Genomic DNA, 17,370 nt, shown 5'->3' on the forward strand with positions numbered 1-17,370 from the left:
GGTCAGGTCTGCCACACCATGTGGTCACCCCCGGGGCAGGTGGGAATTGAACTCATGCGGAAGTGGCTTTTAGCTTCTTATTGCTGTGCTTTAACCCACTGCGCCACCAGGAAGGGTTCTCTTTTACTTTTTAAAACTTATTTTTTTTTAATTTATGCATACAAGAACTGGGGTACAGGCCAGAGATGCAGGGGATAAGAGGATTCCCCAGAGACAGAGTGGGGAGCAGAATAGGTAGATCTGCTGAAATCCACTGCTGAGGGGAGCAGCGGGGTGACAGGAGAGGTCTCCTGTGCCATGTGGGTCACTTCCTGGCCGGGAATCGAACACCTGCTGCAGTGTCTTAATAGCTTCATAGCACTATGATTTACCCACTGTGCCTCCAGGGAGGTTCTGGTCTATTTTATTGTTGAAGAAAATAAGGTCATGTGCTATTGGGATAATTCATTTTGCTCTGACAACGAGGTGAAGAGTCAGCATACAGAGTCATTCCTCAAAATCCTTCGCTTTGTATCCTCCCCCCAGGGACTGATGGTCAGAGAGGCCTGAAGAAGGACATGGCCTTGAACAACTCAGCCCAGCTGGCTGAGGCAGGGAAGCAGCTGGCTCAGGAGACACTTGCACTCGCCTGATTATCACACCCCTCCCCTTGGCAGTACTTGGAGTGAGGGAATGGAAATGTCTTTGAAACAAAGATCTCTGAGAAACAAATCCACATTTTTGACAAGCAGCCAGATGATCGAGCATTGGTAGCTCATCATCTCTAAACGGGCTCATCTCTGAGAAGGCAGGCCAGGAGGGTGAAGCTCTGTGCAGGAGAGCCCCTACTATGTGCCAGAAATGTGACCCTACTGTGCAACAAGGTAGGGAGTAGGGCCCCGAGGGTTAGGCCGCATGATGTGACTTTTGTCATCTCTCGGGCATTGGTATTCTGATCAGCCATCTTTAATCATATCTGACTCATCTGTGTGTTTCCAGGTTGGGAGCTCAGGACAGCTGAATGAATAGGATAAAACCCACATTTAGATTTATCCATGGATACTTAACAAAGGTAACAGTTTTTTTTTTAAAGATTTATTTATTTATGCATACAGAATTGGGGTACAGGCCAGAGGTGCAGGGGCAGTGAGTGGATTCACCAGGGGAGCAGAACAGGAGGACCGATGAAGTACACTGCTGAGGGGAGCAGTGGGCAGGTCAGGAGAGGTCTGCCACACCATGTGGGTCACCTCCGGGGTGGGGATCGAACTCATGCTGAAGTGGCTTTAGCTTCTCAGTGTTGTGCTTTAACCCGCTGCACCACCAGGGAGGTTTAACAGTTTTAAATAACAAAGTGATTTTGAAGAAAATCTCATACAGTTTCCATGGATCAAGTATTTGGGCACAATTTGGGTTTGGGTTTGACTAAGGATGTCTCATGAGGTTGCAGTCAAATTGGAGGTAGGCAGCCATTTTGGGTTATGAGGCAGCAGCGATATGCTGAAGAAGGCAGGACAGCAGTTGCAAAGGATGCTGGGTCTTGGCATCATGGAGCACCACCCCAGCTGGACTCTGTTCTCCAGAAAAGAGAAATAAAATCCTGTCTCGTTCAGTCACTAGTCTTTCTAGAATAAGATTTCAACAGGGAGAGAAACAGGAAGGGCATCCTCTGGAGGAAGCGAGTGAGTGAGCCAAGGCCTGGAGGTAGGACACTACCCCTCAAGATGGTGAGCAAAGAAAATGCATTACTGCCTAAGTAGGCTCCCCACTGGAGATGCAGTAATTGCTAACACTTGTCAGTCTTCTCCATTTGTTTTCTGCCCAGAGGGCAAGAGATATATTTTGCACTTCCTTGTATAGTGGGCTTGGGAGTGAGATCGAGATTTATTTCTATTTCACTTCTCCTTTTGAGGATATTCACTTCCTCTGAAAATCAAGTGTGGTAGCCTCAAGCCTTCTCCCACATGAGGAAAACTCACGTTTGGGGTGTGTTGTGGGGAAATCACAGTGAGACTGGAGGTGCAGGGTGAAAGAATTTACCAGAGACAGCAGAGAACCAAAAAGGGGGTTTTTTGGAATACACTCTAAGAGAAGCCGCGGAGGAGACAGGAGAGGTCTGTGAGTGAAGGAAGGTTGAGAGCTCCCTTTAATACCTGTTTTCATGGGCTTTCCATGACTGGGGAGTAGGTTATGCTGGATGGTGCTGGGATGGCTGACCATGGCTCTCACTTTGACCTTGGACATGCAATGCGTCCTGGCCCTGCTTCTGCATTCAGGGTCAAAGTGATCAATCCTGTGGCCTGGTTCCCATAGCAACCTTATCAGTTTCCTTTAGTCAAGCCTCCCCAACCTTCTGCTGGCCAAGAGTGGCTTCATTTTAACCTTAAAAGATACCCTGGGTCCTCCTGGGTTAAAGCACAGCACTAAGGAGCTGACGCCACGGCAGCATGAGTTCGACCCCCTCCCTGGAGGTGACCCACGTGGCACGGCAGACCTCTCCTGACCCGCCCACTGCTCCCCTCAGCAGTATTGTTCGTCAATCTGCCTGTTCTCCTCCCCACTCTGTCTCTGGTGAATCCTCCTACCCCCCTCTCACCTCTGGCCTGCACTCCAGTTTTGTATGTATAAATAAATAAATCTTAAAAAAAAAAAAAGATACCCCAATGGGGTGGCCATAGGAGGTCCATCTGAAAGGAAAGCTGACCCAACACTGGTCTTTGGGCCACAGCCTGTTCAGCCATGTGCTGTCATCCTGTGATTGCAGAAACTAAGGCAGCACAGCAGGGCATGAGGCCAAGTCTGGGTGAGAGCTGGGACAGCCCACGAAATGGACCCCCGTAGTCTTGGGCATCCCAGGCCTGAGGGGTTTCCCAAGACCCAGTGCTAGAGCAGGAGGCCTGGACCTGGCCCCTGCCCTGGCTGCTTGCCACCTGCTCAGCCTCACAAGGGCTCCCATTGTCCCCTCTGCCTCTGCCTCATCTGCTCTCTGGCCCAGAGGCCCAGGTCAGCCTCCGTTTGCAGGTCAGCCCCACAGGTGGTGCAGCTGGGGGCAGCTTCTCTGCAGGCAGCTGTGGGGCCGCCCTTGGTGGCTGCAGGCCCTCCCAGCTGGTTCTGGCTCTGAACCCCTGTGCACAGCACCGTTTCCTAAAGGCCCCAAGGGCAGAGTGGGGCAAGTGTAAAGGAAAAACTGTTCATGACTCTTGATAAAGAAAAGGTGGACTTTTCTCAAGGCGGGTCATGGCCACTGGGACTGGTGTGTGTGGGGAGATTGGGTTGAACTCTGAACACAGTCAGGAGAAGCGTGGACAGGAGCCCAGGAGCAGCGTGGATGGGGAGGCCGCGGGGGCCACATCAGGTGAGGGGGCCTGAGCCGGCCTGTCAGGATTCTCGCTGCCTAGGGCCTGGGTGATCAGACAGAGTCAGGGGGCTGAGGACCCCCAACCTAGGTGTCAAAGAGAAGTGATTCTGGCTGAGCTGACCTTGAGCTGACTTAGCAGGATTCTGACTGTGGAGATGAACACAGACCCCCCAAAATCAGGGTCTCAGAGTCCCGGCCCCCCTGTTGCCTTTTATCTCACACGCTCCCCCTCCCAAGACAGAAGTCCAGGGAGTCAGTCTGTCCTGTCACCCTTCTTCCTCAGCTCACTGTCCACCTCCCTCAGGCCCCAGGGCTGGGCCTCAGGCAAGCAAGTCCTCTCTCCCCACGTGGGAGGACACTTCCTCCCAGCCCACAGGCTCGGTTCTTGGTGTGCTAAGGGAATGCGAGAATCCCCTCGGCTCCCAGGCCTGTGTCCAGTCCAGGAGGGTAAGTGTACGCCCTCCCTCGCCCTGGGGAGATAAGACTCCTAGACAGAGGGCAGTGAGGGGATGCCAGTCCATCCTCAGAAGGACCGTGGCTGGCCTTGTCTCACCTGCTGGGACGCCATCTTCCTTGGATTCTGGGCAGCAGACCCATCACCTCTGGGAGCCGGAGAGGCAGGTGTCTGAGAGGCTGGCCCACCTCCCCATGTCCCATGGGCTTCCCAGGCCCCCTACCTGTTCTCCTCTGGGCTTTTCTGTTGGAAACCTGGGGGCCTTCCTCTCTCCAGCTTTCCCCCTCATCTCAGCAGTTGGTCCTCAGGTGACAGCAGCTAAATTGAGTCAACAAATCACCCAGGAAGCACCGAGCACTTGTACTTAGCTGACCTCTGCTTTTAGCAAGTCCTCACCTCTTCGCTGGGGCTCTGGTTCTCGTCCTGCCCACACACCCCACCCCGCTCCAGCTGCCTCCCCACCCCAGTGGGCGCCATGGTTCAGCTCTTGAAACCCAAAGCAGCCTTCCGTGGCTCCCGCCCGCCCTACAAGTCCTGGAGGTTCATGTGCCCCGTCCCGCTGGCTCTCAGGCTTGGACGAGTGTCATAGGCTACTATAGGAAATGACCACAAATGCAGTGACTTAAAATACCCCAAATTTCGTATCCTACAGTCCTGGAGGCCAAAGCCCAGATGGCCCGAAAAGGTGCCACCAGGACTGTGTTCCTTCTGGGGGCTCTGGGGAAAATTTCTTGTCTCAAGTCCTCGTATTCTCCTGCCTTCTCTAAAGAGGACACTTGTGAACACATGGAGCTCACTGAAAAAAGCTAGGAGAATCTTCCGTCTCAAGTTCCTCTACTTAACCACACCTGCAGATTCTCCTTTGCCCCATAAGGTACCTGTTTACAGGTTTCCGGGGGTCAGGAGTGGGGATCGTTAGGGCCCAGCGGGCATCTTGCCAACCAGTTTCCATGGTCGTGTTCCACCATCTCTAGATCATACTTTTTTCCTGGGTTATTCCTTGCCTTTCTGTGAATTGCCTTTCTGTGAGATATTTATGTGATTTGGACATGTTCCCTTACACATGGCTTGTACCTCACCAGTCTGCTTTCTATCACTACTCCCGATTCTCCTCACCAATTAGATCTCAACATGAGCAGGTATCTCCTCTGACTGTCAGGGTGATTGGGTGCCCCTTCCCTGAGCTCCTGTCTCCTGAACTCCCTCCCTCCCAGAACTTGAAGTGGTTGGAGGTAGGTCTTGCAGCTGAGCAGTTGTCTTGCTGCTTGGCTCAGGGTAGGTCTTCAATGAATGCTTGTTGAATGACTCTATGAGTGAAAAATACTTTGTGTTTTCTCTAACATCAAGGGTCATCTCAGGGATGTCATTTAGACAACCTGTCTATTGTTTGGGCATGGGTGAATATAATTCAAATCGAGACAATTCTAGAAAATTCCAAATGCAGAATAACTGAGTATAACAAAAGCAATCTTACAAAAGATAACAAAAACTCCAGAGAGGTGACTTGTTTTAGCCTGGGGACTTAGAAGGCCTTGAAGGACAAGGTGTGGGCAAACTGGAGTAGAGGAAATTGCATGAGAACAGGCAGAGTCTCAGAAGCTGCAGAGACAATACGGGGAATGTGAGACAGGCCAGCGAAGGCCTGAACACCCTGTGAGGCAGGCGGGAAGTGTTGTCTTTTTCCGAGCTGGAGAGGGATGCTACCAGAATGTTGTCTTAGAAGACCCCGCTCTGGCTGCTGAATGGAGACTGGATTTCGAGGAGGGAGACTGGACGCAGGAGGCTAGCTAGGAGGCTGTGGCATGTCCCCGTGGGCCGAGGACCGTGGACGGGCCGCACCTTGACTGCCGTGATTTGGAATTGCCCGGGGCAACCGCAAGAGCCAGTAGTGAAGGTGAGTGTCAGGTGACTGCGTGGGGACAGATGCAGCTAGACACCTGCTCCCTTGGCAGGTCTGGGCAGTGCTGGGTGTTGGAAGGAGAGCTGGCTTGTAGGATGGCTCTCACAGGGAGGAGCTGGGAGGCCCTGTGTGCCTCACTTCCTCACCTGAGAAGCAGGGACACTACCCACCTACCCGCCATCTGTTTCACTTGCTTTGGGAGCCGCGATGGATTGGGGGACTTGGGGTTCTCAGGACCCAGACACGTGCCGGCAAAGCTCACTGGCCTGGAATGACCGAGACAATCCTGTATTGTGGACTGACTTTCACCAGGAAAGAGTGAAAACGAAGGGGGTTTCTGACTAGCTTTCCTCTCAAGTAAAACTTCTCAAACTACTGGTGGAGAGATTTTTTTTAAGGGTATTTAAAAAATGTAAATTCATTGCAGATAAATCTGTTACTAGAAAAACACAATGAGAAAACAGGTTTAGGCATAAAATTACTCATCATGCCGCCAGTGTTTATATTGTTTCCATCCTCATCTTGTAGGCTGGTCACAGTTGGTGAGCCTGGTACCTGCACCATGTGCTGAGTAAGACTCACCTGTTTCCTCACTACTCAGAGGGAACCAGGAGCACTGGCTTCACTTAAGAACTTGCTAGGAAGTAGCATCTTTGATCCACCCTACTCCTGCTGAACCAGACTCTGCTTGTAACGAGACAGCCAGGTGATACATGTGCCTATTCTGTGGTAGCTCTGAAGCAGCTGAGACTCTGGGAACATAGGACAGAGGAATTAACCAGAACCCCAAACCCCAGTCTCAGTCTCTCATAAGAGCTGATGGCATAGACTTGCCCTGATGAGCAGGACCAGTGGCATAAATGGCAGGGTCCAGTATAAATGAAAACATGGGAGCCCCTTGGAAAAAAGTCATTAAGAATTTCACGATGGTGGCAATCAAATCTGGGGGTCCTGTTGAATGTGGGGGTTTGGGTGATGGGTCTGATGCCCATAAAGCTGGCCTTGCTGATGGGCTAGGGAAGGATTGTTCTGGACCCATTCACACTACTGAAGTTATGAAATTTCTGCTTCGTTTGATTCATTACTAATCATTATAATTAACAACCTCCAATCCTCATCCTTTATTAAATTTATTTCTCTTGATAGGCAAATAGAAATGATTCCAAATGGCTGTTGTTCCAGTGTAAAGAACTCTTTCAAAAAATACAAATAGGATGTATCTGTTAAAACACAAATGGAAGCTCTATAGAAAGACAACTTGTGCTCATTTATTTTATTGACAGTGTACAGATTTTGATATATTGCATTACAATACTGACTGCTAGATTTCTTATAAAGAATTAGTTCATATTTACTCTAGATTTGTCTTCACAATAAAAATAAACTCATGCCAGTGTTTAGTAACCAATAATAGCAATTCATTCAAAATTTTATGACAGTTTTATTAAACTAAGAATCTCATTTCACAGAGCATTCACAGTGCAGGAGGTCACAGTTATTGAAAAAATAAATAGTGGGATAAATATATTTATTATTTACAACTTTTCAACTCTTTGCTCCTGCGTTGTCTGTTAGAGAGAATGAACAAAGATGGCGGCATTGAGCCCAACATGCTGGCAATGTCTTGTGGGGGATTCTGGGGTAAGCATCCGCCCCAGATGTTCTCGGTTTGGGCTGCTTTACGGGGATTCTTGCTCCACACAAAAGTGCACTGATTCTATCTACCTACTATCTGGTAAGTCACAGCTGCGCCCCAGGAAGATCCAGTAGCCCCATGGAAGCCATGCCCAATCTGGCATCTCCCAGCGGGGCTCCTTCCTCGGCAGCTCCTGCCTCTGCCATGGCCTGGCCCCATCTGGCTGGCAGCCCTCTCTCCTCTCTAGGTAACAAGGGCCTCTTTGTGTGTGAACGCCCGGCAGCTACTGATGGCTGCCCAGTGCTGAGTGCAGGACACCCAGAAGACGCATACACGGAGTGTGTGCTCTGAACTGGCGGCCCAGACCAGCAGCCCCTAGGGGGCTCCCCAAGGGCCAGACACAGATGCTCAGCCATAGCTCTGCCCATTGGGGTCCCAAATATTCTTGGTCCAAGCGAAGTGGAGGAAACTCCAGGAGTGATCAACAGCTCAGAAGGGCACCCCTGAAAGGCGAGGCAGGGGTGCCCCAGCAGCCAGAGGAGAACACACCAGAACATTTGGAAAAATAGCGCTCACACCTGATCACTTTCAGCCGAAAGGGAACTGCCTGTCTGGCACTCGGGAATCCCCACCCTGGGAATTCTGGAGCGGGAGCAGGGAGCACTGCCCTCCGGGCCTGTTCACAGGGAGCACTACCGTGCGGGCCCCTCCTTTCACACACACAGGCTGATGGTACCAAAACCACACAACCAGACACCAAACAGCAACTCTCCTGATAGCATAAAAACACCCTCTCTCCATAGCTCACAAAAGTTTTCCAGTGGTGGGATGGGGAAATTACCTACTTTCTCCAGGATTAAGAATTTTACTGGCTCCCACCATGGAAAAGTCCCAACCGACATGTGGCATAAAAAGCAACTGTTTGCCTGTGGCGACTGTGGGACCAGGACTGGAACGCGATGCCTCTGTCATCAGGCTTCTGAACAAGAGCAGCCAACCAAGGGGTGCACGGCCGAACGCGCCCCTGTAACCTCGCGAGGCACAGGGGGACTGCACGCTCAGGGCCACCGCCCAGCGCCGTACGAGGGCAGGAGAGCACAACCTCTCCCTCCTCCTGCAGAGGACGCGGTCAGGCCCAGCTAGGGAGCCTGTGAAAAGACACCACCTAGACAAAGCAAATGGACCGTGACGCACTAGCTAGGAGGTAAGATGGCAGAGCAGACACAGCCCTGGAGTGCAGCAGGGGTCAGTGTGGCCAGCGCAACCTTAGCAGAGACAGTGCAACCTGAGGTCATTTCCTTCTGAAAAGTAAAACTAGAATTTTTTTTACAAAAACATTAAATCACCAAAGCCCCAAGCCACCAAGCAGGCAGGACATTTTCCTGTCCACCTCCAGGCCACACGTGAAGCACAGAACTAATGTCCCTACTTGTTTTTCCTACTAAGAAGCAAATGGAACCACCTTGACAGCCCCCCTGCGCCCCCCACCCACAGTGACCTTGGGTTCTCTGTGCAGCGGGAGAGAGCCCCTCCCCCACCCCAGGCCATGGGCACAACCAAACCCGTGCCCGGTGGGGTGGAACATGAACATCCTCTCTTTCTACCACCCACATGGCTGACACAGTGGGGACCCTTCTTCATGCTTTGAGGTGGCCCCAAGGGAGGCTTCATGCTTGAGGGGTTCACATGCCCCTCATGAAATCAGAAATGCCAGCGTGAGCATTTACACCTGGTGGGGTGCTCAGGTGCTCTGGGTGAACCCAGAGAGCGGGCAAGGGCACAGAGCGTACTGGGAGCCCAGGATGGGATGAGGGGCAGCAGGCTTCCTGTCACCCCAAAGCTGGCCAGACAGCACTTTTAAAAACACCTGGAATTTTCTATAGCACAAAGCCGCGATGAGGCTGTTGAGACGTGGGCCCTTTCATGCGCCCTGGATGCATCTGCTAACTGCCCAGGAAAGAAACGCACACAGAAGTCACGTTCCGAGGCATCAACGAGACCAGGAATATTTACGTAAAAGCCTACAAGAATAATGCAAAGATTTTCACCCTAACAAGGGAGTTCTTTATTTACTGGTGCTACAAACATTTGTGGAGCACCTGCCTGCCCCATCCCCGGCACAGCCAGGGAGGAACTCAGCCCAGGAGGGTAAGGAAGCGGGGAGAGAAGAGCCAGCACCTCCCTCCCTGGCTATCCCGGCCCCCTGCAGCGGGGCCAAGGAGGGTGGCAGTCATGGCAGAAGCAGTAGCTTCCCTGCCACTGGTCCTCAGGAGCGACATCCCCAAACCCGGCAACAGAGGCAGCCGTCAAGCACCTTCACCCCACCGGCCATCCCCCACCTGCACATGGAAAGCAGCTTCCTTGCTGGGGCTGCGGACTCTCCCCAGATTTTTCTGGGAAAGGGGGACAGTCTCCCTTTGTCCACTCCCACCTTGAGGAGCCGGGAGGCCCTGGGACTCAGAGCCAACTGAGTCCCAGTGTTGTCAAAGAGCCTCCCACACGCCCCGTCTAGGTTCCCAGCCTTCTGTGGCGTCGGCTGACATGCGGATGCGGGACCCCTGCTGGTACCATAAGCCTTGCAAAGCCTGCTGTACCCAGAGGGGGCAGCCCAGGAGGGCGCCCGCAGCACTGCCCAGGAGTGATGAGGGCACCCCGCCTGGCCTACCCAGGATGGTAAGTGGCTTCTCGGCTGCTCCAGCTGTGAAGCCAGAGGACTGACGGCAGAAGCCAGAAACAGTCTTAACAGGTAGGAGGCAAAGAAGAGATGCAACTCCCCAGCAGACTGGGGGTTTTAAGAGGGGTGAGGGGAGGGGAGGGGATAATTCGGAGGGGCTCTGGTGCCCCTGACCATGGTCTCCCTGGAGCTGACCCAAAGCCTTCCTCCAGGGCCAGGATCTGGGCTGATGAGAACAGGCCCAAACCAGAACCACCTGCTCTTGCTCCTAGAGACATCTTCTGACTGTAGTGATTTATTTTTCTTTCCTCCCCCCATTGGAAGAACTAAATTTATTTTTTCTTAACTGTCTATTTTTGCAGCAGAGTAAATTACCCCATGCTAATTAGCTCCGGGAGTAAAATAAAGGAAGTAACCCGGCATAGTGATAAAAGCATTATTGGAAAGTGAAAGTCTAATTAATCAAGCAATTCTTCAAACTGGTGGTGGAAAAATACGTAGTTAAAAAAGAAAAATTTTTCACCTACAGTGTATATATAGTTTCCTAGATACAATAGGTGCTTAGATCTCTTAAGGAAGTTACATTGGCACATTCAAGTCCGAAGAGAAGCCACGAGGAGTGCTCTACATACTAGAAATAGTTTTTAGTCTCTAACTGCAAATCTCAGCTGGAGTCGCGGAGGGACAGATGGGCCATCAGGATGTGCCCTCTGAAACTCGTGAGGATGTTGTGACATCGACACCAGTGAGGACATCATTGAGGTTCCATATCGTTTTTGGTCTTATCAGGAAAAAGACTGGAACAACGATTGGATGGGAATAGATACTAGGGGATGAATGGGGCAGTTGTGAGGTAATTAAATATCTGATGATGAAGTTCTGAGTTAAACAATAAGAGCCAACCACAAGAACAAAGGTGAAACTAGCCTGGCCCCTCTCAAGGTGGCCAGCCCCGGTAACCCATCTAGACTGGCTGAGCTGGGAGGGGTGAAGCCTGGACCCTGGGTCCTGGTCTGCTACAGGCTGGCCGTGGGCCAGAGTTACCTGACCTCACCAGGACCTAAGTTAAAACTCATTGTGAAAGTTCACAGGGCAGTTTGAGAATCAAAACAGACACAGATGCCCGTGGAAGCCCAGATGAGTCTGAAACAGAGGGGCCAGGTCAGCTACGCTGGGAGGGCCAGAACAGTCCCGAGGCCTGCCACCCCCTGGCCTCGCCAGTTTACACCGATGACCCTACACGCTCCCTGGCCTCCAGCTTAGATCACTGGATGATCCTCAACTTGAGGCCTGCTGAGCCCACCTGGCAGGCAGAGAAACAGAGAGAGAAGCCTCAACTTGATGTAGCTGCTAACACTGATTCGGATCCAGAACAGATGCCTGTCCTGTCTTAGCCTCAAGCTAAAGGGAACTTACAGGACGCAAGCTTGACCGCTTCCTCCTTCTGAGAGGCAGGAGCTGAGCCTTCAAGAGCGCCGCTGGGAAGTCCAGTGCCGGCCGCTGCCTTTGTGTCCAGGAAGCAATAAGCAATTGGATTGAAACTCATCCCCGTGGACTGACGACTGGTAGATGCTGAAAACTTCCCTTCCTCACACCACCCCAGACTGGTCCTATCCAGTGTTCCAGGCAAAATACCCCATATTAAAAGTGCATCAAATCGGATAGACTTTTACAATAGAAACGTTAAAAAAATAAAAAAAAAACTCTATATAAAATTAATTGTGCTTTCTTTTAGAAACCACAAGTGGTTTTATGTTCATAAATCTCTTTAATATAAATTTGAGAGCTATGAAGCAGTCGGAAATGGTTTAATATTTTCCTATCTAGTTTGGAATCAGCCTCCCAGACTGGGCTTTTCATTGCAGCAAACTAGAAGGTTCAAGAAACAGCTCTAAAGATTCCAAGTTACGGTTTTCATACTTGCCTCTAGCTAACCAGAGAACGATTCATTGTTTTTCAGGGAATCTCTCTTCTCATTAAGCATTACTTCCGACACTCACTCCAGCTCAGTAGGCTGTGAAATTTGTTGGGCATATGAACAACTGAGTCTCTCAACTGGGTGTTTCGGAGACAAGAGCATTAACAGAAACATGACAAACCCAGACCGACTGATCGTGTGGTCAGGCAGGCCTGGCAGGTACAACTGTCCACCACTATTACCGCAGTGTCCCTGAGTTGGTGTCCCTTCCACGATTGTCCTTTGCTGGCCTGTATTCCAAACCACGTGTCTTGCACTACACACCAGATTCTTTTTCCGGAAATGTTACCTTTTTGGGGTCCCCATCATGGTCCTTTTTCTATGGAATGATGTTTTTCAAGTATGATGATCTATAGGACATTTGCTTTTTAATAGTTCCTTGCTCGTTGTCTGAATGCATCAGTAAGAGTGAGAATATTCACGTGTTCTCCTTTCTGCTCTCAAAAATAGTTTGCATTCTTGCAATTTTTCCCCCCTAAGGAGTGGAATGTTTGTCGTCAAAAGCCCATGCCCCCGCCAGGTGGAGGCCTGGCCCATCCAGAGGGGGGCTCCTCCCAGCAGAAGTTAGAGGCTCCTCAGAGACTGTCTGAGGGACACACCCCATGGGTGACACTCAAGGACAACATTCCTGCTTTGCACTTGCCCGGGAGACCTCAAGTTCGCCAACAACTGCAGTTCTCGTGCTGCTGAGCAGCAGAAAGTCCAGCTGCACACGAAAGTCCTTCTGGCGTAAATGCCCAAAGGGACGAGACACACCACATCCTTTGGGCTGACAGCTCAGAGTTCTGCAAAACTGCTCAGAGAGCACCCCAAGTCTTGCCTGGGGAAGTGGGGCAGAACTCCAAGGACGAGGAGGATGCCCGGCAACCTGGCCCGTGACCAGACAGAGACCACGGCGGCTCTTCCTTCCAGTGTATGAAAGAGGGCAGCTGCCGGTGCAGGAGACTCGTAGTGGGGAGGGACCGAGAGGGGACCAGGGCCACAGTGTCCAGAACAGCTCCCAGGGGAGAAGCTTTAATCGTCTTCTCGGCACATGGGCAAGTTGACAAAAGTGAAGACATTAAACTCTATCATTATGGAGAAGCACAAGAAGATGGCGTAGAGGACAAGCACGTAGACGCCCAGCTTCCGGTCCAGTCTCCACTTGTTCAGGTGGATGCCGACGACCTGGGAGCAGAGAGTGCAGGGGCCGGGCTCAGTGACAGGGAGTAAGCTAGGCATTTCACTCGCAAACCACACAAGTTACGAGCCCCAGAAGGTTCTCCAAAATGTGGCCCAGAGTGGAGGGAGCTGCAGGCATAACCTTGGTTTGACCAGAATGAATCCTACAGGCTTGTCTGGTGAAAGGCAGCACCCCTGGACTAGCCTGCTGACCCAGGGGACTCACAGTGGCTGACTAACTCACATGAGCTGGGAGACACCAATGCAGAAGCATTGGTGAGCGGCCCACCGGCAGCAGCAGAGCCTCAGTGCTTCATGTGCAAAGGGCCCTATAACCAGCCCGAGAACTTCACCCAAGTCCACTTTCTTAGCCAAAACAACTGACCCGCTTTGTTCCCAATCCTGGGCCTATATATGCCGATGGGGCCTATACCGACATAACCTCATTCCCTTCCTTCATAGGGGTGAGATTTCAATTCACTTCTGGCCTTCTTGCCAACTGATTTGCAGTAAAGCCTCCTTCTTTTTGCAAAACCTGGTGTCATGGTGCATTGGCCTCTTGCACACCAGGTAGTGAGCCTATTGCTCAGTGACAGCGCCACTGAGCGGGGACCAGAAGGGGCAGCAGAAGGAGGACCAGGAGGAGAAGCGGTCCACTTCTGCGGTGACTGGTGGATCTATCGCTCGGGGAAAAGTGCAGTGGAGGAGGCCAACGCGCTTGGAGAGAATTGTGCCTGAGGTTTCTGTGAATTGATGTGTCTCCTCAGCTCTACCCCCACCACCAGGGGGAAGCGAGAGGGGCCATCAGAGTCAGGTAAGGTGTGCCAGAGGCTCCTGTTTGCGCAGTGAAAACTCACGGTGAGTGCAACAGAGCCGAGCAGCAGCACCACGGAGTAGACCAGCCCCCGGCTGTTGATCCGCACCTGAAAGAACAAACACGTGACCGAGTCAGGGCCCCTTCGTGCTGGTGGGCTTTTCCTTCCCCAGGTGGAAGGGGTGGTGGGGCCTGGTGGTGTATGGCCACAGAGGGCCGGCTCAGGGTAGACCGAAGGCTCAACGTTGCTTGCCTGAGGAAACGGACTGCCAGGTGCAGGCCCAGAGTCCATCTGGGAGAAACTTACCGTGGATCCGTAACTAATGACCATGGTCTGCAGGCCCCAGGGTATGCCAAGTCCAACGAGGATGTCAAACACGTTGCTTCCTATGGTGTTAGAGACCGCCATGTCGCCAAGGCCTGGAAGGGACAACCAAGAACTGCCTTTCATTAAGAGCAGGTTGCTGGGAAACCCTGTTCTTTCCACAGGTGTTCTGTTAGTGCTGTTCCTTAGAAAGGAATCCTTCTTCATGGACTCTATGGCCCTCAAATCCATTCCCTTCATGAAGTCTATAAAGGCCAGTTACAGGTGGAATGGTGATTCAGCCAAGATCCATGTGCTTAATTCCCAATCCTCAGCACCTCAGAATGTGACCTTCTTTGAGGAAAGGGTGTATAGGGCGACAAGTTAAAGTGAGGCCATCAGGGTGGGCCCTCATCTAGTCTGACTGGTGTCCTTATAGAAAGGGGAACTTGGACACGGCAGTGTGTATGGGGGGGAGGGGTGTGCTCCATGGGAAGATGAAGATGGCCGTCCACAGGCCAAGGAAAGAGGCCCAGATCAGGCCTTCACTCACAGCCCACTCACAGCCCTGAAATAACCAACCCTACCAACACCTGACCTTGGACTTCTGGCTTCTAGATCTGTGGCACAGGGCTGCCTTCATGCCTCCCAACTTGAGGAACTTTGTTAGGGAAGCCCGAGGCAGCCATACGAGGCTCTCCATTGTTCCTCAGCCAGGTGCATCAGCCTCCATTCTCTGGGGCCCTACTGTGCTTCACCTCCTGTGGCCCTCCTCCTTACCCTGGGAGGGAGGGGCACGCTGTCACACGGCAGTTGACGGAACAGGTTTGGGACATGCCCAGGGTCTCAGGGTTTGTAGCGGCCCAGGGTCCCCCCTCTGCCACAACGTGTTCTTGGGGCCCAGAAAACGGCTCCAAGGCCCCTGGCGTGGGTGACAGGGTGTCGGGGTTTATGGCCCTGGTGGCTCCGGCAGTAGGAGCGCTTTTCCCTCAAACGGACTAGAAGCCTTTGAGAGGTCACACTGTCCGTGGCCTCCCCTTCCCGCACCTTCTCGGAGTGACGCCGGCCACGCGGTCTGAGGGGCTTCATCACGTGAGGGTTACTGAAAGGGAGAAAAACAAACTTCTACAAACACGACGTGGGCTAAACGCTCTTCTGTCCTGGCCACTTCAAACTACTTTGACGTGACTGTCGTGGCCTGGCACAGAGGCGAGTGTCCATGGAATGACGGGCCTGGGCCACAGGAACCTGACCGTTGCTGTGGCCGAGGAGCTCAGAGCAATCCACCAGCCTCCTCACGCTGACGCACCTCTGAGCCCTGCAGATGCTGCCATCATCCCCCACTCTAGTCTCCTGCTCACGTTCAGGGCCGAAGCCCCCCTCGGGGCCTCGTTTCCCTGCTGCCTGTCCCGGGCACTGTTCTGCCTGCAGAATCTAGGCAGCTGAGTCCTTTAGGGGCAGGACACCCCCGGTCCACTGCCCGGGGTCTCAGTCTCTTGTGAAAGCAGGAAGGTGCAGCCACTGCTGGTACTGGGAGCGGGGGCAGGGGGAGAGGGGCAGGTGCTGACTGGGCAGGTGGGGGGCGGGAGGATGCTGCAGTGTGGGAGGAGGAGTGCTGCTAAGAACACACGTATCACTGAGGAGCTTGGACAGATTTGGGGTCTGGGGGTTCTGGGGTTGAGCCCTAGAATCTGATTTCTCACAACCCCCCTGATAAAATCTAACCAGCTGACCTGGACCACACTGAAGCGATGAGACTTTTGGAAGTGTGAACCTGTTATAGATGTTCTGGGGCCTTCCCCCAGGCCCCCCAACTCCAGGCTGAGTGTAAAGCCATCTGCTGCACAGACTTCACGTCAGAACAGGTTCTGTCATGTTCTGTGAGGCAGCGATGCAGGAATCTGCTGCCTGTGGGACCAGCCTTTCACCCCTTGCTAATGACCAAGGAGCCGGATGAAGATAGTCAGAGAGGGGGCATCTTGCCTTTGTCTCCCCGGTTTATTCTTTAGCGATCAGGACAGTAATTAAGCCCCACACTTGCCTCTGTGCAGAAATGGCACGGACATTTCTTTACATCAAGGGAACTTAGGAGATCAAAAGATCTAAACGTACAGATAAAAACCAGAAGAGGAAAACCTGTCAGGAATAATTACATTTTGGACATCTGTGACTCACTGTTCCCATCTCTATAAACTAAACTCAGACTTGTGATTGTCTGAACAGTTGTCACAGAGCGAAGTCTGTCAAGCTGCCCGGGTGCCAAGCCTCACTTTGATTATGTAATAAGCTCTTGAACTATCACCGAGACTTATTCCAACCAAAGGCGCTGGGCTGCAGGGCGCCCGTGTCAGAGCTGGCTGTGTGGACGCCCCACTGAGGCTGCTGTCTCCTCTGTCGTCAAGAACTGCCCTAACCACGCTGCCCGGCCCGCTGGCGGGCACATCCCTGCCCCCATGCCAGCTGCATGCTCCCACCACTGCCGGGTCCTTCCTCAGCAGGAGCCCCTGGGAGCCGCCTGTCCCTGTTCCTACAGAACCCAAGCCCTTGACCTGCCTAACCTCCTCTAGCCCTTTGCCCGCTGGCATCACTTTTCCCCTCTAGCCTGAACTCAGGCCCAGGTGTTTGAACTTCACATTCTCTTGCCCACTTGACATTCCACATGTCCATGCCGCCAGGCCCTGGTCTGGACTTGCCCTCTCTCATCTATGCATCCTGGAGCTGCTATGGCCGAATCCCACCCAAGTTCATGCCAATGAAGCTCAGTCAGGCCCTGAGTGCTCGTCCACTTTCTCCTCCTCGCTGTACTGACTGGGTCGAAGAGGGACCCCACCCCCAAATCGTGTCTCTCTGGAACCTGTGAATGGGTCCAACTTGCAAATAGGGTCTTTGAAGATGTTATCAAGGGAAGGTGAGTCACACAGAAGTAGGATGGGCACTGACCCCAGGACAGGTGGTCTTATAAGGAGGAGGAGATGGCCCTCCCTGGTGGCCCCACGGGTCAGGACGCAGCAACTGCAAGTCAGCCAGCCGCTTCAGTGTGAGTTCCCTCCCGGGCCCGGAGGTGACCACATGGCGCGGCAGACCTCTCCTGCCTCCCCGCTGCTCCCCTCAG

The 17,370-nt window shown here is 52.6% G+C and overlaps 1 protein-coding gene across 2 annotated transcripts in view; it reads right to left on the reverse strand.

Moving 5' to 3' along the window:
- Positions 1-12,787: 12,787 nt before the first annotated feature.
- The window catches only part of SLC24A4 (solute carrier family 24 (sodium/potassium/calcium exchanger), member 4), a 120,080-nt gene continuing 115,497 nt past the window's right edge, over positions 12,788-17,370 (reverse strand). Inside the window, exons 16-18 of one of the 2 annotated variants that reach the window (XM_004681607.2) lie at positions 14,262-14,374; positions 13,998-14,063; positions 12,788-13,146 (exon numbers count right to left, since the gene is read on the reverse strand). In XM_004681607.2, the coding sequence (XP_004681664.1) occupies positions 12,994-13,146; positions 13,998-14,063; positions 14,262-14,374 (332 nt within the window). In that variant the 3' untranslated portion in view covers positions 12,788-12,993. The remainder of the gene's footprint in view (positions 13,147-13,997; positions 14,064-14,261; positions 14,375-17,370) is intronic. The other variant, XM_004681606.2, reaches the window with a different exon arrangement.

This window comes from Condylura cristata, unplaced genomic scaffold (assembly GCF_000260355.1).
Source record: "Condylura cristata isolate star-nosed mole 26May11 unplaced genomic scaffold, ConCri1.0 scaffold00013, whole genome shotgun sequence".
Classification (NCBI taxonomy): domain Eukaryota; kingdom Metazoa; phylum Chordata; class Mammalia; order Eulipotyphla; family Talpidae; genus Condylura; species Condylura cristata.